Source organism: Protopterus annectens, chromosome 6.part1, assembly GCF_019279795.1.
Source record: "Protopterus annectens isolate FY-2018-M chromosome 6.part1, PAN1.0, whole genome shotgun sequence".
Classification (NCBI taxonomy): Eukaryota; Metazoa; Chordata; order Ceratodontiformes; family Protopteridae; genus Protopterus; species Protopterus annectens.
The window spans coordinates 301648348-301673125 of NC_056738.1; the positions used below are offsets into that span (position 1 = coordinate 301648348).

Below are 24778 nucleotides of genomic sequence, written 5' to 3' on the forward strand. Positions count from 1 at the left end.
TGTTGGGCAGCTGCACTCCCCCTGACTGCCTCCTGCACCTCTATAAAGGCATGGATGCACATGTTAAAATATTTTGCAGTCTTCAGGCTATGAACTCCCCTACCCACAAATGCTTCTGAACCATATACTAGTATAGGTGCACAGCTTGCAATGCTGAGTACACTTAATGCTACAATCCCCCCCACAGATGCCTTCTGCACCCTGTTCTAGTGAATGTACACAGCCTGCCATGTTGTGTACAGCCTGCCATGCTGTGCACTCTCCAACAAATGCCTCATTTTCTGACTATTTCAAGTTTTATTACACATATGGCATGCACAGTGCCACCATTGAGGGCGCCCAGCATCACCATTCGCAGTGCTGTGTGAATCCTCTAAACATGCTTAGTGCAACATCAATAAAGTGCATATAATGTTTTGAGTGATAATTCTGAAAAACAATCTTCTAAGCCAGAAAGCCATGGCACTAAAAATAAGTTACTCACAGCAGTCCTCCTGGGATTGGGACTTCAACCACACCACTCACAAAGGAAGATTTGTTGTCTGCACTGCCTAACTTGCTCTTGAATGACAAGAATAATTAACCCGCGTTTGCAAAATTAGAATTCCAGTCCACGTTTTGGATTTCTTAGTCAGTCACCTGTCTAATTCCCATTCATTAATTTTTCCATTGAAAAAATGAGATTTTTATATACATTTTATATCTAAGTAATTGTTCATTTTAGATTCTTTAAGGCCATTAACATCTTCAGAAATTGGTGATTATTTAAAAGCACAGCATTAAAAAACACATGGAAACATTTCCATGTTTAACCCAGTAAAAAGAATAAGTAGTAAGCTGGGTAATTTGGAATGGTGGAGGAAGTAGAGTATTTAATTTAAGGTCTTCTGTCTAGCTATACTAGGAATAAATATGAAGTTCCCCTTTAGCTGGAACTACATTATTACGTAGACATACCTTATTGTGCAGCACACTTGGAATTCAGTCCTGAAATCCTGATTTAAAATTATTACTAATGACAAAAATAATATTTAAACTAGAGAATATTTGAATTGGACTGCTATGTGGTTTGAACTCAAAACTGGCACATGGTTTCTGCAGGTTGCATTATTTAAAATGTATGTAAATTTCAATTTCAATGAGAACTTGGACCAAAGCTCCATAGGTGGTGGTGTTTCCATATTCATAAAGGATGCGCACACCTCCAGACTAGTAGCCCAACATAACTCATCTGAGATACTTCAGGTGCAGATAACATTGGGTAAGACAGCAATTTAGACTGTAGCCTGCTATAGGTCCCCAACCATGTCCCAAGACTCACACTCCACATTCCTAAGCACCCAATATTAGGGTTCAACCTAACACTCTCATACTGGGTGACTTCAACTACCCCTCCATTAACTCGGAAAACTACTCATGTACCAACACTTGCCCAACATTTCCTGGAATTCATTAATTACGGGTCTATATTACATCATTGAACTCACAGGAGTTCGAATGATGTAATATCGAACCATGAAGTTCGAAACCCAAGAATTACGAAAACACAGAACAGCAATTTTTTTCCCAGGGAAAAAAATCGCTGTTCTGGTACAAAAAAAAAAACACTTACACTTTAAACTTAAACTAATGTGGGGGCTTTGCCCCCACCCCCAACATGGGGTGCTGTGCCCCCCCACCCACCTACTTAAATAGACCAACTCTGAGATCACACCACAGTGGAGTAAATAGCAAAGCCATGAAAATGACCCACCGATTTTTTTTTTCCTTGGGAAAAAATATTGGTGTGCCGTGGCTTCACTATTTTTGTATTTCAAACATTTGGGTTCGATATTACTGCATTCAGACTCCTGTGAGTTTGACATTGTAATATAGACCCATTAATTCCAATGCCCTTGACCAGCTCATTCTTATCCCTACTAGAGGTAGCAACATTGCCGGCGTTAGGCACCCGCGAAACCCGTGACCGCGGGGAGCCCCTGATTACTTACCTGCAAATAAGGGCCCCCATTCAGCATCCACGGGTTACTCCGACTGTCCAACCTGCATTTACTTTGCTTCGGCTCGGCTCCTCGTGGATGTCTAGCTGCTCCGTCATCGCGAAAATTCGAACTGCATTTCCGTTTTTTTTTTTTTTTTTGATTCACTGGCAAGCTGCAATCAGTCAGGTCCACTCGCTGAAACAAGGGATCTGATTGGCTGCAGCAGCCTGCGAACTAAGTCCTTGTTTTTTTGTTTTTTTTTTTAAGTAGGAAGGATGAAGCAAGGACCTGATTGGTCCTTGCAAATCACTTCCTGCACAAACTGCCTTTAAAAAGGCACCTTCAGCTAATAAGGATCACTTCTCTTGTTTTTCAACAGAGGAGTGTTCCTTAGCAGCAGCAGAGTGATCGAGCAGGGTTTGGACCAGCGTGAGGACGGACAGCAGGAACGGATCCGCGGTGGATCAAGCCTTTGCAGCGGTCGTGGTTTTTCGATTATACTCTTTTTAAACTGTCCTTTTAAGGGCAACTTGTGAAAAGGTCTGACAAACTGTCCTTTTAAGGGCAACTTCAAAGGGACTGAGTGGTCTGAGGAAGGCAAGCAGAGCAGGTGAGCCTTAAGTCGTGAAGGGGGAGCAGAGTATTGGAAGCAGCCTTCTGTAGAAAGCAAAAAAGGTAGTTTTTGGGTTTAGTTTTAACTTTATTTTTTGTGGGGGTGGGTGATTGTTTTTTTGTGCATATTTCTTGTGCTAAGAGGTTTGGGGGAGTGTGGGCTGTGGTTGCATTAGTTTTATTTTGGTTTTCTGTACAGTTTTGGGAGGTGAGGACTGTAGTGGTACCAGTTTTATTGGGGCTGTGGTTATATTTTATATTTTTATTTTGTGTAAAGTTTTTGTGCTAACAGGGTGGGGGTCAGGTTGTGGTTGTACCAGTTTTGTTTTATGTCCGTGCGCTGGTGGTAAGAAGATGGGGAGGTGAGGGGCTGTGGTTATACCAGTTTTACTTTACTTATTTTACATTTGTTTTCTGGATAGTCTGGGATAGATCCCATTTTCAGTGGATGCCTGAGGGGGTGAGGGGCTGTGGTTATACCAGTTTTACTCTACTTATTTTACATTTGTTTTCTGGATAGTCTGGGATAGAACCCATTTTCAGTGGATGCCCAGGGAGAAATGCTTTTTAGTACTTGTGCTAGAAATATGTAAAATAATTTGGTTTCTGTTTATATGAGGGACAACATAAGGGAATGTGAAGTGTAATATACATTTAATTTTGATTGCCCATTGGTTAGGAGAGTGTATAACTTATTTGGAGCAAGAGGATTTTGTTTTGGCAGTATCTATGCTGTATATGTAAATGGTAGAGAGAATGGGATAGGGGTGACGAAAAGGAGGGGAGATAAATAATGGGACAGAGAAGGATATTGTAGATGGCTAGAGCAGGGATAGGTGGGCAGTCTTGTGGGCTAGAGCAGGGATAGGTGGGCAGTCTTGTGAGATGCTGCTGTCTAAGTCAATAGTCTTAAGCGTATAGGTGTATGGGGTAAGTGGTGAAGATTAGCTTATTTCAGCCTGGGTTGTGACATGACCTGTTGCATGGTAGATGTAACACAAGTGTATCGATATCAGCATATTGGATTGTGAGTGCTAGGGATGTGGCATTATTGAGGTTGATAATCCACTAAATTTAAGTGGATCAAGGATATAGCCTTGTGATACTGCTAATGTGAGTGGAAGTAGAGGGGGGATAGATATTGGAAACATTTTATGGCTGTTTATGACCTTTTGGGTAGCTTTGGAGCCAGTGGAGAGCTAGGGGGATCTGATTAAGGTCGGTGAGAGAGTTAGTTTGTTGAGAGACTCTGACAAAGATCTTTAACAAATTGAGAAAGCCAGATACCATCATTTGTAAATTGTGTTATTATAACTGAGGAAGGCAGTTGCAGCATGAGGCCTGAACTAAGCTGTGTTGGGATTTGGCAAGTAAATTGTTGGTTGAGAATGAATGCATTCCTCTAGGAGTTTAGGTAACGGGGGAAGAATTGCTCTTGGCCTTTAATTTAAGTTCGCTCAAGCTTTCACCTTTGTGCAAGGGTATAATGTATATTTTCCAGATGGTTGGGATGTGTACTGCTCAGTAATCGATCTTTTAAGTATTCAGGATAAGAACTGGCTTCAACTGCTACTTTTTGAAACTGTTGGTAGATTGTCAACTGAATTTGCGGTAGGTTTTGAGTTTTTTTACACATTTGTTAAACACTGTTCTGCTGTCTAGGTTTATAGTACTATTTTACACTATCCCTGATGTTACACCTTGTTCTGCAGTTTTTTTGGCTGTTTGAATTGTGCTGAGAGGTTAGGAGGTTGATGGGGCATGTACGTTGCTTAAAATGCATAATGTTGGGAGGGTAGTTCGCAGTTGTGAGAATGTTGCTGCTGAAGGCATAGATGTTTTGAATGTATACTAATGCAAGCCTTGTTACACTACTATTGCATATAACTGCAATGTTCTACTCACTGATGCAATGACTGCAACTTTTTCGATGTCCGTAGTTAATGTGTTGAAAGCTTGGGAGTGTGGTTAGGGCCTGTGAGAATGTTGCAGTGTTCAATGTTTGACTGGAGCCTTTTTAATGGGGATCATGTACTGTATAAGGACATTGTTAATGCTACGCCTATGTTTTTGGTTTTCACTTTATCCAGGATTATTGCACATCGAAACAAACACAACGTCGCTGTTGCCTAAAGGTCTGCTCCGGAAATGTAGAAAGTAGATAAATGCGATGAAACACTGGAGTCAGACCACCACAATAAATGGAAGAATTTTATTGTTGGACAAGCGCTTTCACGTGCATCAAACACGCTTCTTCAGATCCATAAACAAATACATTATTGCACATCGGCTGGGGGGGGGGGGGGGTTCTGCAGAACGTACTGATATCTTAATGCATGCTAATGCAAATACTGTTCTGTCGAGGGTTATAGTACTGTTTAAATATCCCTAGTGTTACGGCTTGTTCTGAGTTATTTTTGGCTGTTTGGATTATGTAATTTGGAATATTGTTTAAAAAGCCCAATGTTGGGAGAGTAGTTAGTGGCTGTGAGAATGTTGCAGTGTTCAATGTTTGCCTGAAGTTTTTAATGTGGGGCCACACACACTGTAAGCACATTGTTAATGCTACGCCTAGGTTTTTGGTTTTCACTTTATCCAGGATTATTGTGCATCGGCTGGTGGTGGTGGGTGGGGGTGGGGGGGGGTGAGAATTCCACAGAATGTACAGATATCTCAATGCATTAGCATTGTTCTGCTGTCTAGGTTTATAGTGCAGTTTAAATATCCCAAATGTTACAGCTTGTTCTGCAGTTATTTTTGGCTGTTTGAATTATGCTATTTGGAGGTTGATGGGGCCTGATATCTTAATGCATGCTAATGTAAGCACTGTTCAGCTGTCTAGGTTTATAGTACTGTTTAACTATCCCTGATGTTACGCCTTGTTCTGCAGTTATTATTGGCTGTCTGAATTATGCTCTTTGGAGGTTGAGAGGACTTGTGCATTGTTTACCATGCCTAATGTCAGGAGGGTAGTTAGCAGCTGTGAGAATGTTGCAGAAGGTGTAGATGTTCGAATGTATACTAATGCAAACCCTGTTATGCTACTATTGTGTTTACCAACAATGTACTACTGATGCAATGGCTTAACTTTTTTCGTTGTCCGTAGTTAATGTGTTAAAAGTTTGGGAGTGTGGTTAGGGCCTGTGAGAATGTTGCAGTGTCCATTGTTTGCTTGGAGTATTTTTAATAGGGGGTCACAGACTGTAAGCACATTGTTTATGCTATGCCTTTTTGTTTTCACTTCATCCAGAATTCTGCCTTGACTTTGGGGGGAGGGGTTAAGAATTCCACAGAATGTACTGATATCTTGCTGCCTGCTAATGCAAACACTGTTCTGCTATCTGTTTACAGTGCTGTCTTAACTGTCCTTTATATGCCTTGTTGCAATGACTTATTTTTATGGTCCATAGCTATTGTATTGAAAGTTTGGGAGTGTGGTTAGGGCCTCTGAGAATGTTGCAGTGTCCATTGTATGCCTGGAGTTCTTTTTGTAATGGGGGGGGGGTAATGCCCCATCAACCTCCTAACCACTGATTTTGATTTGTTCAAGTCTGCTAAGAGATTGAGAGGTAGTGGGCATGTGTAGTCTGTATTGTACCGTAACATTTGTCTTGCCTCAGTTTGGTGTGTTCCCCTTCAAACTTGTGCCTCTTCTAGTCATTAGTTCTTTCAGACTTTAGTCTGAGAGCTTGTAATATCGATCTTTTGTATCATTTGTGGCCTCTTCACATATTTAGGGGGATGACAGGGGAAGAATTGTGTAGAAAAAGCTGAAGTTCACCTCTAGTGTTAGATATTTAACATGAAACTGTAACCTGGGCCTCTCATTACTTGTTTGTGCCTACCGGTTAGTCATTTTTTAGTCTTTCTGCCTGCAGTGCAGTAGTGACTGTCAATGCAAGTCATTAAGCATTTTTAATAACAGTATGACAAAAGGACTCTGCATGTGTTGTAATTCTGCTTTATTTCCATTCCCAGTTAGAGACGAAGCATAAATATTTGTCAGGAGCAGCAAAAAGAAAGCTTCAGCAGCAGAGGAATGAGGATGCAAAGAGACAGGGTTCCATCATGAAATTTTTCTGTGACTCATCAGAGAGGGGAGATTCAGGAAAAAGTCTGCCTTCAGGACAACACAATGGTTCTGCATTACAGTCTGACCACTGTGAGGCCAGCATCCTTTCACTAGAAAGTGACCACTCTCTTGCGGCCACACCACAGGCTACTTCCTGTGGACCTACAGCCATTACCATGGGTGAAAGCACAGCAGCAAATGCAGATTCACCTGAGGTGTTGCCTGGATCACCAGACTTTGATACAGAAGGAGCCCATACTTCCGTAGTGACAGATGTGGCCTATGACTTGCAGGGAGTGTCAGGTACATCTTTGGAGGATCTAGGGACTTGGCCAGACTTGATTAGGGATGAGTTTAGGGTAGCTGCCATTCAGCATGGACCTGTGCAAGTGGTGTTACCACAGTTCCCAGTCAATGAGCAGAAAAGAAGATTTACATCTGAGAACTATTTCCATGTGCTGCCTAATGGAGCGAGAGCAAAATGCACTTGGCTGACATATCTGGTCTCAAAGGAAATACTGTTTTGCTTTCCATGCAAATTGTTTGGACATTCTAACCATCTTTTCAGGTCAGGTGGTTACAAAGCATGGAGAGAGATGTCCAAAGCTTTACACAGCCATGACCGAGTGCCAGAGCATATGGCATGCATGATGAAGTGGAAGGAACTGGACAACAGAATAAAGAGTAGGCAGACTATGGATGATAAGAGACAAGCAATGGTTGAAAAGGAGAACTCACTGGCATGGTGTGTTAGAACGCATTATTGCTGTTGTCCAGTACTTGGCAGAACGGAACATGGCATTCCGTGGTACCACTGATGCCCTGGACACCTATGGCAATGGCAACTTCTTAGGTCAAGTGCAATTTTTGTCGCAGTTTGACCCTGTCATGGCTGAACATTTGCGTCGTATTCGTAATAAAGAGATAATGGCTCACTATTTTCGGAAGGACATACAGAATGAAGTTATCCAGCTGACTGCAAATGCTATTTTAAGGATCATAGTAGGGAAGGTGAAGGACGCTAGGTACTTTTCTGTGAGTCTTGATTGCACGCCAGACATCAGCAATCAAGAGCAAATGACTGTAGTAGTTCAGTATGTGGATATTTCACAGACTGCAGCCACCGTTGAGGAACATTTTCTGGGATTTGTGCCTGTGAATGACACAACTGGGGCAGGACTGACAGAAGCTCTTCTTCAGACTCTTCAAAATCATCAACTGGACATTAATGACTGTCAAGGACAAGGATATGACAATGGCAGGAACATGAATGGGAAATGCGCTGGACTGCAGGCTTGGATAAAACAGATGAATTCAAGGGCTTTTTATGTGCCGTGTGCCTGCCATAATTTAAATCTTATAGTTAGTGATGGAGAACATTCATCAGTACAGGCAGTGTCGTTCTTTGGATGTCTGCAGAACATTTATGTACTCTGTTCAACATCAACAAGCCGATGGCAGATCTTAAAATGGTACGCAAATGTCACTGTGAAGCCACTGTCGGATACTCGCTGGGAATGCAGGATAGACTCTGTCAAGGCAGTAAGATTTCAGTTGGAGTCATTGAGGCATTACAGGAGATAGGGCAAGCAGTACTTACAAATGATGCTGCAACATATCAACAAGCAAGAGGACTGTGCTCAGAACTTATGTCATAACAGTTCATTGTATGTTTAGTGGTTTGGTATGATGTGCTGACAGAGGTAAATCGTGCAAGCAAAGTTCTGCAGAGTCCATCTGTTGATATTTCAACATGTGTCAAAGTGCTAGCATCCACTATGGACCTGCTAAAGAATTACAGAGCAACGGGATTTCAACATGCCATGGGTGAAGCCTACAAGATAGCGGAAGAACTGGATGTTGGCACCACATTGCAAGAAAAGAGACAGTGGAAAGTAAAACTGTTCTTTGACTATGAAGGAGAAGATGAGACTGTACAGGATCCAATGGTAAAATTACGTGTAGAGTTCTTCAATGTGCTGCTGGACACAACAATCCAATCATTTACTGACCGGTTTCAGCAGATTTCTGAGTTTGATAAGGCCTTTGGATTTTTATCAAATAATAAAGCCTTGTGTAATGCTGCAGAAGACAGACTGCTGCAACACTGCAAGGCTCTGAAAGAACAACTGACTGACAGAATAAGTGGTCACTGTGATATTGATGACTCTGACCTTGGACATGAACTTAAAAGCCTTTCTCGAATGATTGATAATGAATCATCACCACTGACTGTGTTAAATTTCCTTATTCGCAACCACTTGCAAGACATATATATGAATACTTATGTTTCACTGCGCATTTATTTGACTACACCCATTACAGTGGCTACTGCAGAACGCAGCTTTTCTAAGCTGAAACTCATAAAGACATACCTGCGTTCGACAATGAGTCAGGAGAGACTTTCAGGCTTAGCTGTGCTCTCAACTGAGCATGAAGTGGGATGAAGTGTATCACATGGCAGCCTCATTGAAGACTTTGTCCGGAAGAAAATTCGTAAGATCCCAGTAAAACTGTAGATTAGGTATGTGCTCATATTTCCTTTAAAGTAATCTTTTATAATGCTGTCAGGCAGTAATTTCAGGTAGTACTTTAGTGTGGCTTGTATGCTGTGTATTCACTTTTTTTTTGTTTGCGTACGTCCAACAGGTAGGACCATGAGTATGGAACTAGCGGGATGTTAGGAAAAGGCAGCTAGGAGCATCTGGACTCGTCAGGAGTGGCAGGACTTGTCGGGAGCAGAAGGACTCGTGTGGAGTGGCAGGGTAGTGGCAGGACTTGTCGGGAGCAGAAGGACTCCTGTGGAGCGGCAGGGTAGTGGCAGGACTCGTCAGGATAGTAGGACAGTTGGGAGCAGCAGGACTCATCAGGGGCTAGGACAGAAGCGAAGGAAGAACAGACAAGTGGCAGCAGTCAGAAGCTGAAGAGGTAAAAATGCACATGGAAGATGAATGCCACTTTGGTATTCACCTTTTTCTCTCTGGGTTTGAGTCTGCCTGTGTCAGACTTACTAATCCCCATTACTCTCTTGTGCATGGGTTTGAGTCTGACTCAGGCTCAGTAATCCCCATGTCTTTGTGTGTTTATTTCGGTTTGAGTCTGTCTGCCGCAGGCTCCGTAATCCCCATGGCTTTCTTTTGGGTTTGTTTGGGTTTAAGTCTGCCTCAGGCTCTGTAATCCCCATGGCTTTCCCTTGTATGTTGTATGTAGTCTTTTCTGTGTCGCATAGCTGTGTTTTGTACATCTGCAGTCTGACTGTTCTGCATGTCAGTAATTGTGTGAATGTTAATGTTCAGTCTTGCTGTAGTGCAGTCTTTATTATGTGTCTGTGTCTCTCTGTGTGTCTGTGTGTGTGAGTCTCTGTGTGTCTCATTCTGTGTGTGTGTGTGTGTCTCTCTCTCTCTCTGTGTGTGGGAGTCTGTGTCTCTGTCTTTGTGTACCTCTGTGGGACTGGCTACCTTGATGCGGTACAGAGGCTTGTCGTAATGTAACAACATTGCTACTAAATGCCAGTCAATGTGGGTGTCTTTGGGGAGTCAGTGTAGGTGTCTTTGTGTACCTCTTTGGGACTGGCTACCTTGATGCAGTACAGAGGCTTGTCATAATGTAACAACATTGCTACTAAATGCCAGCTGTAGCTTTTTATCTCATGGCACAAAATCTGGACAAAGCTACAGATAATGGGGTTCCAGCCCCAAAGATCTGGGCAAATTTTAAATATTGCTCTTGTAAACTGAAAATGTTAGAATAAAAGGTCTTACCATGCATGTTCTGAAGGGTATATGAAGTTAAACTGAAATGTCTGTCATTTAATGAATTCGGTCATCAATGATTTGCCACAAAAAATCCAGAAAACTCTAAACTGAGGAACAGACCAAACAAGAGTCACATCTGGACATTCTTTGAAAATCTGGGCAGTTGAGTATGCAGTCAGTGTCTGCATCTGTGAGTGGCAACCTTGCTGTGGTACAGGGGTTTCATAATGTCACATTGGTACTTGATGCCAGTCAGTGTGTGCACCTGTGAGTTACTACCTTGTCATGTGCACCTGTGATTCGCTACCTTGCTGTGGTACAGGGGTTTATCAGGATTGTAACATTGGTACTAAATGCTAGTCAGTGTGTGCGCACCTGTGAGTAGCTACCTTACTGTGGTACAGGGGGTTGTCTTAATGCAACATTGGTATTAAGTGTCAGTCAATGTGTGTACCTCTGATTAGCTACCGTACTGTAGTACAGAAGTTTATAGTAATGTAACCTTGGTACTAAAGGCCAGTCTGTGGCTTGGCACATCAATTCTTAATAATCTGAATGTAGTGACACTAGTGGTTAAATGGTGCTGGATGAGCTTGACAGGGAAGGAGGTGCAATGGCAATGTGGTCATGCTTGATGTTCTCTTGAGTAGGGCCCCCAACTTGAACCTTGCTGGAGCCCCCAAAATGCTAGCACCAGCCCTGGGTAGCAACATCCTTGACCTGGTCATTACTAACATGGGCGACCGTTGCCCTACACCAATAGTCAACTTCTGGGTAGATCCGACCACAAACGAATCACCTTGAAAATTCACACCCCCCCCCAAAGATTAACCATCCAAAGCTAACTTTGAGCTCCTAAAAACAGAGGTGGCTAACTTTACGGCATCCATGCAAATGGAGATCAGTTGCATGACCACCGAATCATACACCAATACACTGTACGAACACATACATAAATGTATGGATCTCGCCATACCCAACAGAACCAAGACGCTCTCCTCCAAAAAAGGAAGCCAATCTGGTAGTCCACTGCCATACACAAACTCTACAACAGAAGGAGGAAACTGATGCGGAATAAGGTGAAGTCCCAAGACTGGATAAACTCCCTTATCAGCCTCAACAAAAAGTTGAGATCCTTCATCAAATCCTCTAAAGGTAGCTATGAAAACAGAATTGCAGCAGATAGTAAAGAAAACCACAAGGCCTTCTACAGTTATGTAAAAAATCTCCATGGCAATACCCAGGTTTGTTCTGAGCTACTGCACAATGGTATCTCCTATACCGAGCCAACAGATATTGGCAATATACTGGCTGACAAATTCAGTGCCAACTTTACCCCTCTCCCCACCCCCACGGGACCAGTCACAATACCAGTAGATTGCCAGATACCCAGTATTACTGCTGCACAGGTTAAAATAGCACTGTCCAAGGCCAAGAATACAGCTTGTATGGGACCTGACAATATCCCTGGCTGTGTTCTACATGAACTACAGAGTGAACTGGCACCTCACCTGTGTGCCCTGTTCAATCACAGCCTCACCTCACTCTTTGTCCCTACCAAATGGCACACTGCGACAGTCATCCCTCTCCACAAAGGAGGAGAGACTGCAGACCCTGGGAACTATTGCCCCATTAACCTGACGAGTCTGATATGCAAAGCTAATGAACGCATCATCATGGACCTAATAAACAAGGATATATGGAATCTCCAAACTCTGGTTCCCACACAGTTTGGTTTTGTGAAGGGTAGGTCAGGCCTGCTCAACTTCTTTGAGTCAGTGACCAGAGCTGTGGATGAAGGCAAGGTGTTTCATACAGCCTACCTTGATCTAGCCAAGGCCTTTGATACCATTCCCCACTCAGGAATCATATAAAAACTCACTAAGCTAGGCATCAACCCCTATACCACTATGTGGGTTGCAAACTGGCTCACAGGTAGAACCCACAGTGTGAAAGTAGCTGACTCCAAGTCAGACTGTCGACCAGTCATGAGTGGAGTCCCACAGGGTTCGGTCCTGGGTCCTTTCTACTTCTCTGATGTCCAGGCTAACACTAAGGGACTCTGGCTGAGAAAGATGACAGACAATTGCAAGTTGGGGGCTATTATTAACTCCCTGAGTGATGTTGACATCGTACAGAAAGGCCTCACTGAGACCAACAACTGATGTCAGAACCATGGCCTTAAGCTCAATGCCAAAAAATGTGTCATCATCCCCTTTGGGAAAAACTTGCTTACCATGAATTACCACATTGATGGTAGTCCACTGAACACAGACGGCATTATAATACATCTGGGAACACAGGTTGATAGCAGCCTCTCTTTTGACCACCACATTGCCACTGTGGTCAGAAAGTCCTTCTATGTGGCACATCTCATTACTAAGGATGTTGCATCTAGAAAGAAAGAGGTCATTGTCTCCCTCTATTCTTCCCTCATTAGGCCAGTCATTGACTACAATGCCTAATTTGGCATGTACCTCCATAAACACCTGCAACAACTGGAGAGGCCACAAAAGTACCTCACAAAGAGGATCCTAGGCCTTAAACATTTGTCCTATATGGACAGACTAAAAAAACTCCAACTATTCTCTGTCTCATATCACCTACTTTGAGGTGATCTCTGCTTGACTTACAAAGCCATGTCTGACCCAGCTCTGTTAGAAATGCTACATCTAAAGAAATCTCAATCCATCTGCACCACACGCTCCAGAGACCTCAACCTCATTACCACAATCAATAGATCATGCTGGAGGGACAGGTCATAACCCAGGGACTGCCCATGCTATGGAATAGACTTCCCATACATGTCAAGTAGAGCACTTCACTGGCCCACTTCTAGAGAAATCTTGATGAGTGGATGGGAAATTGAAAATTCACTCCAAGGAACACTCCAGTGGCTTTACTCGACAGAGGCACTGGGATCTAAGGTTGGGTGGCATGATGCCAGGGTAATCCTATGGGCTAGGCTTGTAAAGGCCCCAGGGCCATTAGCCTAGTACATACCTATGAACCTATGAACCTATTACTGTTAAGGAGCATTTCACTGTATGAAATGTGGTAAGTAAACTGCATCATGGTTATCCTCTAACTCCAGAACCCCATGTCCTCTTTAGCCAAAGATACTCTTCAAAGTGGAAGAATTGTCACAGCTTAGCTTGTATATTTGTTTATTTATGGTTTATAGGTTGATAGGAGGTTACTAGGCTAGCAGCCCTAGAGCCTTTACAAACCTAGCCATGTTAATCCCAAGTATCCCCATCTGTTCTTTTTGGGTAGTTCATAGAACAAATTTATGAACAGAGCGAGCTTGTGATCAACACTGGCTACCCCTGTACATTAGGGACATGGGTGCCACCCAGGGGTGAATTTGTGGTCTCCTATACAATTATCTAGGTTGCATTTGAATAGGGTCAGTGAGGAGCTCTGCTTTATGTGAATAGGAAGTCTATTCCAGAGAAGCAGCAGTCTCCGGGAGACATATCTGTCTCTCCAGCATATTCTGTTAATGACACAAGCTAGGTAAAGATCCCTAGAGTGAGTGACTCTTGTGCCATTTGACTTGTGGATGTGCAGCATTTCCATTAGGGCAGGACTGGCGATTGCCCTATAGGCCAGACACAAATCAAATCTCAGCAGCCTGTAAAGTGCACAGTAAAGTGACATGGCTTTCAGCCTGTTCACGTAGGCCATGGTTTGGAGTCTCTGTACTTTCTTGGTGAGAAACCTTTGAGGTTTCTCTAGCTGCTACATGTGTCTGGTAAGGTACATGCAAAAGGGAGCATTATACTCTATTAGTGCTCTGATGAAGGTTGAATACAGTGGAGTTATAATATCCCTTGGCATGGATGCTATGCCCTTGCTTACGAGGTGCGCTACATAGAAGGCTTTCCTTTCCACTGTAGAAACATGGTGGTCAAACTTCAGATTGCTATTGACCTGTGTTCCCAAGTCTTGCACCACTGGAACTCAGGGGGATGCTGTCAATATTAGTTTGCATGGAATTCTGTTTTGCCAAAGGGAATAATAATGCATTTTTTTTTTAATTTTAGTTTTAGACCATGACTTTGGCACCAATCATTTGTTTGTGTTAGTCCTCCTTGTAATATGTTGACATCACTGGAGGACCCAATGATTGCTCACAGTCTGCAATCATCAGCAAACTTGGTGAGCCAAAGGTCATCTACTTTGGCCTGGATTTCTGAGAAATAGATGCCAAACAGGAAGGAACTCAACACAGACCCCTGTGGTATTCCACTGGTGACAGGTCTACTGGTAGAGGGGGTGTCACCAATTTTGACAGAGTGTGTTTTGTCAGTGACCCAACTGGCTACCCATCTAGTAATGTAAGGGTTAATCCCTATCTGGGAGAGTTTCTTAATGATGCCAGAGTGGGAAATTGCAATAAAAGCCTTGGCAAGGTCGAGACAGGCTTTGTCACTGTGTAACCTTCGTCGATGGTGACATTCACAAAGAAGTCTACCAGATTTAATAAACATGATCTACCCTTAACAAAGCCAAACTGGGTTGGCTCCAGTGTTTGGAGGTCACCTATATCCTTGTTGATAAGGTTCATGATAATTCTTTCCATGGGCTTGCAGATGAGGCTGGTTAGACTTATGGTCTGACGCAACTAAAGTTTTGAAGTCTGCCTTCAAAAGAGGAATGCACACACAAAAGATGGAATTATCTATAAACAGGGAACAAGGATGACACACTCCTATCATAACTGCACAAGTTAATACTAGGCAGTGCAGTGTCTTCAGTCTTGTGAGGATCTAACCAAATGCTTGTATCCAGCAAGGAAAAATAAAAGATGCTGGGATGCATCTTTCTGTATGTATGCTTGAGGGCTATTTGCTTCCACAACAGTTCATTTCACATTTCATCATCCAGCCCATAGTCCTCTTCAGGGAACTCTCCCACTGTTACTTGATGTGGTTTCACAAAGGCACCATATTTGGGCAAGCACTCGAAATACCTTTTTCCATTTACACTCCCATCATTTATCCCTAATGGTTCATCGTATTTCACCCTTATCCAGTAGCCATCTTTGAAATTTGTATAGCCAACATATATTACAGTGCCCCATTTTTTTGGCTGCCCTGGTACAGCAACCTCACAGCATGCCCCTACTGTAATGGCTTCCACAAGAGCCTTTTCTGATGCTTCCTTTTGGTCCTCCTCTACTTCCTTTTTTGCTTGCTTGTCCTCATCAAATTTCCCTAGCTTGTTCTGTTTCAAGAATGCATGAAAAGAGTCTGATCATTTCTCATACAGCTCATCAGAAATTTCATATTTTTCAACTTTCGACAAATCCTTATACTCTCCTATCTTTGCACCACTTCTGTCTATTACATGTATTCTGCACCCATCATCAATGGCATAGGATCCCAAAAGGGCTTCATCCTTGTCCAGTTTCATAACTAATTGGTCCTCTGGACCATACAGCTCCAATTCCATACATGCTGCTGGACATCCAACAACAAGTTCCAATTTGCACTTAAACTCTGCAATGGTTAGTCTCTTTGTGAACTTTTTCTGCACCTCATAGGTGTTAAGTGTGCTGGTTAACTGTACCAGTACATTGGGGTCAGCTATGTCCTTGTTGAGAAGGTTCATGATAATTCTTTCCATGGGCTTGCAGATGAGGCTGGTTAGACTTATGGGTCTGTAGTTTCCAGGGTCAGTTGATGGCACCCTTTGTGCAGGGGGATTACTGTTGCTGTTCTCCATTTTGCAGGAACATAGCCAATTCTCAAACTATGATTAAAGAGAACACCAAGTGGGTCTGGTAGGTCTTGTTTAAGATTGTTTAGTAAACAACTTGGAATATTATCTGGTCTCATTGAGGCCATGTTTTTGACCTTGGCGAGCACACAGATGACTTGTTCTCTAAAGATACTGGGCAAAGGGTTGGTGTCAGGTATGCTTTGATATATGGTAGGTGGGGATAGTGGAGTAAAGTTTGCACTGAATCTGTCAGCAAGCAGTTTGGCAATATCTTCCAGTGTAGTATGAGTGATCCCATCTACAATCAATTTCACACATAGCCAGGCATTTCCTTTTAGACTTTAGATGTAGTTAAAGAACACCTTATGATTATTCTTGGTTAGGGATGCAATATTAGTTTTGTAATTTGCTTTAGAAGACTACACTATTTCTGATTTTCTCAACAGTTTCTTCCTCTTCTTATACAATCTGTTCATAGGTTCATAGGTAAGTACTAGGCTATCTGCTCAAGGGCATTTATAAGCCTAGCCAGAATGTGTTGGCTTTTGCCACCCCCTTAGATTAGTTCCCTGTGCCTCTGTCCAGCAGAGCCATTAGTTCCCTGTGCAACTGTCCAGCAGAGCCACTGCAGTGATCCCCAGGGTAAATTTTCTGTTTCCCATCCACCTGTCAAGGTTTCTCTTGAAGAGTGTTAGTGAGGGGCTCTGCCTGATGTATATTGGAATCCTGTTTCAAAGCATGGGGAGTCTCTGGGACAGGAATCTATCCCTCCAGCATGTCCTATTTATCGTTGTGGTGAGGTTTATATCTCTAGAGCGTGTGGCTCTCTGGGATTTGTTTTTTTTTAGGTTGAGCATGTCCATCAATTCTGAGTTGGACATGGCCTTGTATGTCAGGCAGAGATCACCTCTGAGTAAGCGGTATGCAACCAAGTACAGCTGGAGTTTCTTGAGTCGGGCTGCATAGGGCATCTGTTTGAGGCCAGTAATCCTCTTGGTGAGGTACTTTTGTGATCTTTCCAGCTATTGCAGGTGTCTTGTAAGGTACATCCCAAATGGGTCATTGTATTCTATGATGGGTCTAATGAGTGATGAGTAGAGAGGCACAATAACCTCTTTTGTTCTAGATGCGAACCCTTTTGTGATTAAGTGGGCCACATAGAAGGATTTTCTAACCACCTTGGCAATATAATTATCAATGGAGAGATTACTATCTAGTTGGGTCCCCCAGATCCCTTATTAAATTTTCTGTATTTAGGGGACTACCACCTATGTGGTAGTTCATGGGTATTTTGTTTTTTCCAAAGGGGATGGCTATGCACTTTTTGGCATTTAGCTTGAGGCCATGATTTTGACACCAGGTATCCGTCTCAGTGAGACCCATCTGGAGGGTGTCTGTATCAGCCAGAGAATCAATTATGGCCCCTAGTTTGCAGTTGTTTGTGAACTTGGTCAGCCATAGTCCTCTTATGCTTGGCTGTACCTCTGAGAAGTATATACCGAACAGGAAGGGTCCTAGGACTGAGCCCTGGGGGATGCCAATTGTAACCAGTTTAGAGTGAGACATAGAGCCTGCAACTCTCACCAAGTGGGTTCTATCCATGAGCCAGTTGGCAACCCATCTCATGATGTAAGGGTTTATGTTCAAGCTGGTGAGCTTGTCTATAATACTAGACTGGGGAATGGTGTTGAAAGCCTTTGTGAGGTCTAGGTAGGCTGTGCAGACCTCCTTTCCCTCATCTAATGCCTTGGTAACCATCTCAATGAAGTCCACCAGGTTTAGGAGGCATGATCTGCTCATAACAAAGCCAAACTGGGTAGGGTCCAAGGTTTGGAGGTTCCCAATGTCTCTGTTAATGAGTTCCATGATGATGCGTTCCATAGCCTTGCAGACCAGGCTAGTCAGGCATATAGGGTGATAGTTCCCAGGGTATGTTGTGGCTCCACCTTTGTGGAGTGGGATAACTGTTGCAGTGTGCCACTCTGTGGGTACGTAGCCTGTAGAGAAGCTGAGTTTGAACAGTGTGTTTAGGTGAGGGGTTAGTTCATTTTGGAGCTCTTGTAAGACACAGCCTGGGACACCGTCCAGTTCCATTGAAGCTGTGTTTTTGGCTTTGGATAGGGCTGTTTTAATCTGTACTTGAAGTCCACCATGGTGTCTTGTTTTTATGGGAAGACCTGGTTTTGATCCAGTCAGGTAAAGCAGAGTTTATGCAGTCACCTAAGTGTTTGTACAGGGCATTTGCGTACACTTCTGCATAGTGATCATTGAAGTTTGTGATTGCTGGTGGTATGAAGATTTTTATACCATCAGTTAATAGGCTGTAGTTAGCTTTGGGAAAAGTTTTTTATAATTTTTGTTCCTGTGAGGGTGTCAGTCCCACTAGTTACTTCAAACAAGACTGGTTTGTGGTCTGACCTTACCAGGGAGGGCCATTATGCATGGGGAAGTAGAGTGACCCTCTATGTTGGTGAGTACTATGTCCAGAACATTAGGGCTCCTAATGGAGGTACAGCCTATCTGTTCCAGAGCATCTGTGTTAACAAAGTCCAGGAACCTCTGGGCAAGCGTGTTTTTGCTCATGTATGTCCCCCAGTCTATGGAAGGATACTTGAAATTTCCCATGACTAAGGTGTTGGGCTGTATGATGAGCCAGTCGACTGTTGTAGGCAGTATGCTTATCCTGGATCATGGTGGAGGATCTATAGCTGGCAATGATATTTTGTGGTACTTTCCCAATAGTTAACTGGACATGGAGTAGTTCGAGAGAGTCATGCTGTTTGACCAGTCTCAAAGTGCATTTGGTTTTAATGGAGATGTATACACTTCCACCTTTGGTTCCTTCACAGACAGGTTGCTCTCAGTGGCCTTGAACCATGTCTAGGTAACTGCACATACATCAGCATCCTCCAAGGTGAGGAGTTCTTCCAGGGAGTGCAGTTTTGTGTTCAAGTTCCTAGCATTAATAAGCTAGACCCTGAGTTTGTCTTGATTAGATTTTTTTACTTTGGAAAATTTGTTGGTTTGACATTGCCTAAAATTGGCACTATGGTGGAGGCAAGGGCCTTTGCTAGTATCTGAAAGCCTAGGGGGGACAGCTGCAGACCAGTAAAGTCTGCCTACCATATCCTCCTAGGCTGAGAGATACTGGATCCCCCTGGACTGACAAAAGAAGCTGAGACAATTGTTGAAGTCATTGTTCACCACAAAAGAAAAAAGCCAGTATTTACCTTCCAAAGTAGTTTATTATGGTAGCACACTGCAAAGTAATACCACAGTTCCACAGTACCAGAATCCACTGAGAAAACAGCAGCCATAGTTCACAAACAGGCTGGTTGCAGTCTCCAAAAGGAAAGCAGCAAAGAAAGCAACATCCGTTGTTGAAGTCAGTCATTTTGTGTTTATACCACGGCACCATCCTGGGTGAGGGTAGAATACCGCTTAGGGCTAGCAACATACTTGTCTGAGACACATAATCAAAGAGTTCTGCCATGTCTCCCTTCATATAGTCCAGAGAGGTGCATCTCAAGTCATTCACTCCAATATGGGCTATGGCAGAGTCATAATGGTACTTGTTGTTGAATGACTTGAGTGCATGCATGATTTGTTGGATCCTGGCACCTGATAGACAGCTGACCATGACCTTCTCCTTGTATAGTCTGGTGAGAGAGACATCTGTGTGTCTCACTATGGAGTCACCTATGACCAAGACATTTGATGTGTTTTGTCTTAGGGGCTTATTTGTTGAGACACTGGTGTGTGTGTTGATATATGTAATGGTTTCTTTTTGCTTAATGGCTGGTGTGGGTGGTGTGCATTTGGGAGGTCTCTGTTCTTTTGGTAGGCTTTTAGTGAGTACCTCCACATATGTGGGTTTATGTGTCATGACCATATTTTGTGTGAGAGGTGAGGTTTGCATGAGAGGTGAAGCATGTGTGATGACAACCTGTTTGATGTCTAGTTTGTTTTTATGTGAGAGAATTGACTCCACAGGATATTTGCATCTCTCACATAGGGTGTTAGTTTACTTTAGGAGTAAACGGCTGTCAGTATACATGAAGCAGTTGCTACATTGCCTCAAGATGTCCATATCAATTAAGCTGACAGGAGAAATGATGGGAAACTGCTCATCCATTGTGGCAGGATTTTTCTGAATGTGGTATTTGGAAAGGAAGTGGGCTAGCTGGACTTAGTCACAAATAGCAAAAATGAAGGAGCAATTCAATTAAATACAGTAAACAAAGCGCAGTGCTGGCTTAAAATATACTCATTTTTCTGTTTTTTTTTTCAGTGGATGCCTTGGATATCAGTGCAGATGCACTCCAGACCTCTGGCTAGAGTTGCCAAATGTTGAGCAGCTCCAGTAAACTGAGCCCAAACCCACACAAATGCGAGACTTATATACAGGCAAATTTAAACAGTTTTAACACAGCTGCCAATGGGAAAGCCCCAAACTGAGCCTTTCTCTAGCAATCCCCAACTCAGATGGATCCAAAGCTACACACTTCTGCCACAAGGGTGCAGGGAGGCCCTCTTAATGTAACATGGCTAGTTTAAGAACACAGTAATACCAAACAGACTATAGTTTGCAGGTCTGAATCTAGCCTTGAAACACAATTTCAAAGTGCAGAGTAAAAAGCAGTCAGAAACAGAAAAAATAAGCATTATTTCAATTAAATACAGTTAACAAAGTGCAGTGGTGGTTTAAAATATACTTATGTTTCAATGTTTTTTCATTGTATTTGTTTATGTGTTTTGTTAGCCAATGTTGTGCCACTGGAATAAACTTTTCTGCAGTGGGGTGTATGTGGATCGGGGGGTTTTCCATTATTAGAACAGCAATTCAATATGTATTATGCTTAGATCAATGCGACATGACAACTAATTATAGCAGTTGAGTAACTGGTAAAATAGTAAAGGTACAGACAAGTGACTCTGATTCATATCAATTATCACTTCATGTGCCTTCTAGGTAGCCATACTTATTAACAAAAATGACTTAAGAAGGTCATGCTGCTGCTTGACAGAAACATGTATGGAATTTTGCTGCAGCCACATTTCCAGCAAAAGCATCATAGAAATGTGATCTAAAAATCTACCACTAGCTTCTGAGCTGGTATTATATTGAATGTTTGTTAGTGCCCAACATAAGGCTGAAAAAAAATGCAGTGAAGGACTACGTCTAATGCATATGGTCTTAGGCCATCATAATCTGAAACAGGAAAAGTTCTGAAGTATGTATTGGTTGTACACAATCTGTGTCATAGTAAAAAGAAATACTAACATGAGAACAGTTCAAGCTTGTAAGCTCAAATATGGAGGAAGTCTAAGTAGAAATTAAACTGACACCTGGAAAAAAACATTATTCATAGTCATTTCTATAGAGAGAGAAGTTCAGTGCAAAAAGGGCAGGGCAGATGCTGGCTGGGGTGAGGAGATAGGATGAAGCAGATGATGGACTGCTATCCTATCCAGTGGTAGGAAGTGAGAAAACCTGATGCCTATATGGCCTTTGTTGGGGACCACAAGCTTCACAGGTCATCTCAAGCTCATATAGGGGGCCTGTTATCCTAATGTCACCACACAAGCTGCTCGACAGACAGGATAAATGACCAGCAGCCATGAAAATGACAACTCCTAGGCTTCTTGTTCACTGACTCACATAACCTTGGGGCCTAGGTGAGAGATGTCACTGAAGTCAACCCTTTAAGAAGTTAGGAGCCCTCCTGGTGAAATATTACATCCAGGCTGCCTAGCAATGAGCAGTTGGGAGATCCAGGGATGACTGAGCACTGAAGCCAGGGAGGATAACCTTGAGGTTGCATGGAGTTGGAAGAAAGTGAATAAAAAAAGAGTACAGACAGATGAGAAGGGGGACTTTGTTGAATTACAGTATTTACATATATATTGATCTTTAGAAAAAGAAAAAAACATGGAGTATCATAGTGGGGGGGAGTATTGTATATGCCACTGAAGGAGATGAGAAAATGCTTCACAGAAGAGAAGGGTAACAGAATTTGTAGGAAAATGGTAATATAAATTCTGGAGGATACTGAAGGTAAGGTATGGCAACACAGAAGTAATTGATGAATTAATAATAGAGTGTTCAAGTAATGAAATCTCTGCAAGGAGCAATATGTGGAATGCTGAACTGAAAAATACACACCCCTGCACTGCATAAATAAAAAAATAAACAGCAGGCATGGAAATGACAGTATAAAAACCCTCTCTATCTGATCTAAAGTGTCAAAAAGGCTAAGCTGAGAAACATATAAAAACACCAAGTCAGCTAATTGCCAACATACAATAATCTGTTATGTAAATAATGACTTGTTTAAGATAGTGATCCATTTTAACGTTACAGCGTAAAAGGCCTAAGACAATAAATAGTGCAGATTCATTAATGAGAACCCATAATAACATAAATCAGTGAAGTCAATATTCCTTCTTTCTTCTTCTTTCGGCTTTTCCCGGTTAGGGGTCGCCACAGCGGATCACCGTCCGCTCATGATTGCAGAAATATACAAACGATGAACGGAGAGCTAAGAACAGGTGTTTTTGCAGATGACAAGTACCTCCATGTGTGTGTCTTCATCCATCTACCCCATTACGTATATATATATATATATATATATATATATATATATATATATATATATATATATATATATATATATATATATATATATATATATATATAAACACTAGAAACACTTTATATATAAAAAACACCCATGTCCACATTGAATTTGCAACTATCCAGTCAAGTAATACCAAATAAATAAATAAATACATACATAAATAAGTAAATAAACCAACATAAGAAAATACTTCAGACTTGATGAGCATTTCATATTACGTCAAATCTCAAACAGCATTGTCATTAACAGGGAAAAAAATGTAATTCTTAAGAAAGAAAGAACAGACACAGTTCCCTGAGTTTTCTTAGGGAGCACTTATTGGAGAAGATAAATGTGAACAAAACAGCTCGGTGAGAAAACATCTCAAAAAAAAAGCAGTAACATCAATAACATAACAAATAGTAGCCCTTTAAAATATGCAAAAAAAAGCCCCTTATAAGAAAACAGTAATCCTGGCTGAACTAAATATCATGCAGTTAAAGCGCTGTTAATTAACTTGCACGCTGTCCAGTAATATAGACTGTATCACTGCTCATTAAAGTGGTACTGCAGTCAATAGTTGTTTAGGTCAGTGGAAGAAACTGCAGATAAGGTTTATTGCTGGCTTATATAACATTATAGCATCTTTTACTTGTACAATGCATACATCAGTATTTCTTATTACATCACATCTCAAGCAGTGCTATTGGAACTCTAAAAAAAAAAATGCAGATGCAGTCACCTGAATTTTCTGAGTGACCGTTTATTGATGAGCAGACGAAGTGAGAAGAACACAGCCCCTTGGATGCCTAAAGCCAGTATCATCCAGCCTGATTCCTCCAGGTCGTACGGGCTTGCAGTGTCAGTGTACCCAAAGAACGCCATGACGGTCTTATTGCTCTGCAGCTGAGACAACTGCATCAGACCGTACCCGAAACAGTAGGGCGGGAAGATAAGGAAAAAGTGTCTGATAACTTGATATGTGTACCATATATTCTAAAAGAAAGCAAATAGGAAATGTTTAAACAATGCACATCTTGGACCATGCTCAGTCATTTCAATTTACTGGAAAAAGACAAAGAAACATTCACTTGTGTGCTTATAACTTCATGATATTTACATTTTTACTCAGCCTATATGACAGTTGATGCAAATAGCTTTAAAGTGCTAATTTTCAAATTACATGCACATTTTTACTTATAATGTAACATTTTTTTTTTGCAGAATGGTTATTTGTTGAAGAACCTCACCAAAATAATCTTGTCCAAAATCAGCTGTCTATGGTTCCAGACCTTCAACAGATAATTTTATGTAAGGAAACAGAAGCAAAACATGTTTCAACACTGCTGGAATAGTATTCATGTTTACTTTCAGATGAACTTGCTTCTATATTTTCTAATTTGCCAACCAAAGCATACTTCCTACAAATACAGTAAGGAGCTTCAGTTCTCCCATGCATCTTTCCGGTTCTTTTGGTTTGTAGATGTCATGTAGATAATGTTACATTACAGTGGCTTCTCTACCAGCATCTGCTTTAACCGCTTATGGCATTGCACATAGAATTATGTTTTTTTCTCAACTACTAGAAAAAATTATTTGTGCTGTTTTTTTCCCTTTCCTATTAGAATACCTTTCTTTTTGTTTTTTATATCGCTTTCCACTCGAATATCTTTCTTGATGATCTGTGGTACAAATTATCTCAATAGGCTGGCATCTGATTAATTCTGTTGATATATACCAAGCATGCACTTTAACACCACACTTTTAGGGCAAGTTTCTGTAATCACAGCAAAATGTACAGTTGATTAACTGTCACCACTGAAAGCAGTTATGCAGCCACTCTGTAGCTGCTTTGAGATTATAGAGCTGCATTTTAATGATAATAATAATATATTTTAATACCAATTCATAATATATTAGTTATAAAGAATCTTGTAACATAGTGTGGTGGGGTACCCTAGAAGGGGAGTTTATTTTTCATAGAACATTATGTGATATCGGAAGGGA

The 24778-nt window shown here is 41.8% G+C and overlaps 1 protein-coding gene and 1 pseudogene across 1 annotated transcript in view; both read right to left on the reverse strand.

Moving 5' to 3' along the window:
• The window catches only part of ABCA12 (ATP binding cassette subfamily A member 12), a 793480-nt gene that overhangs the window by 122532 nt on the left and 646170 nt on the right, over positions 1-24778 (reverse strand). The window contains exon 64 of the mRNA XM_044075367.1: positions 23514-23767. Within this exon, the coding sequence (XP_043931302.1) occupies positions 23514-23767 (254 nt within the window). The remainder of the gene's footprint in view (positions 1-23513; positions 23768-24778) is intronic.
• On the reverse strand, positions 15275-15955 carry LOC122805520 (annotated as a pseudogene).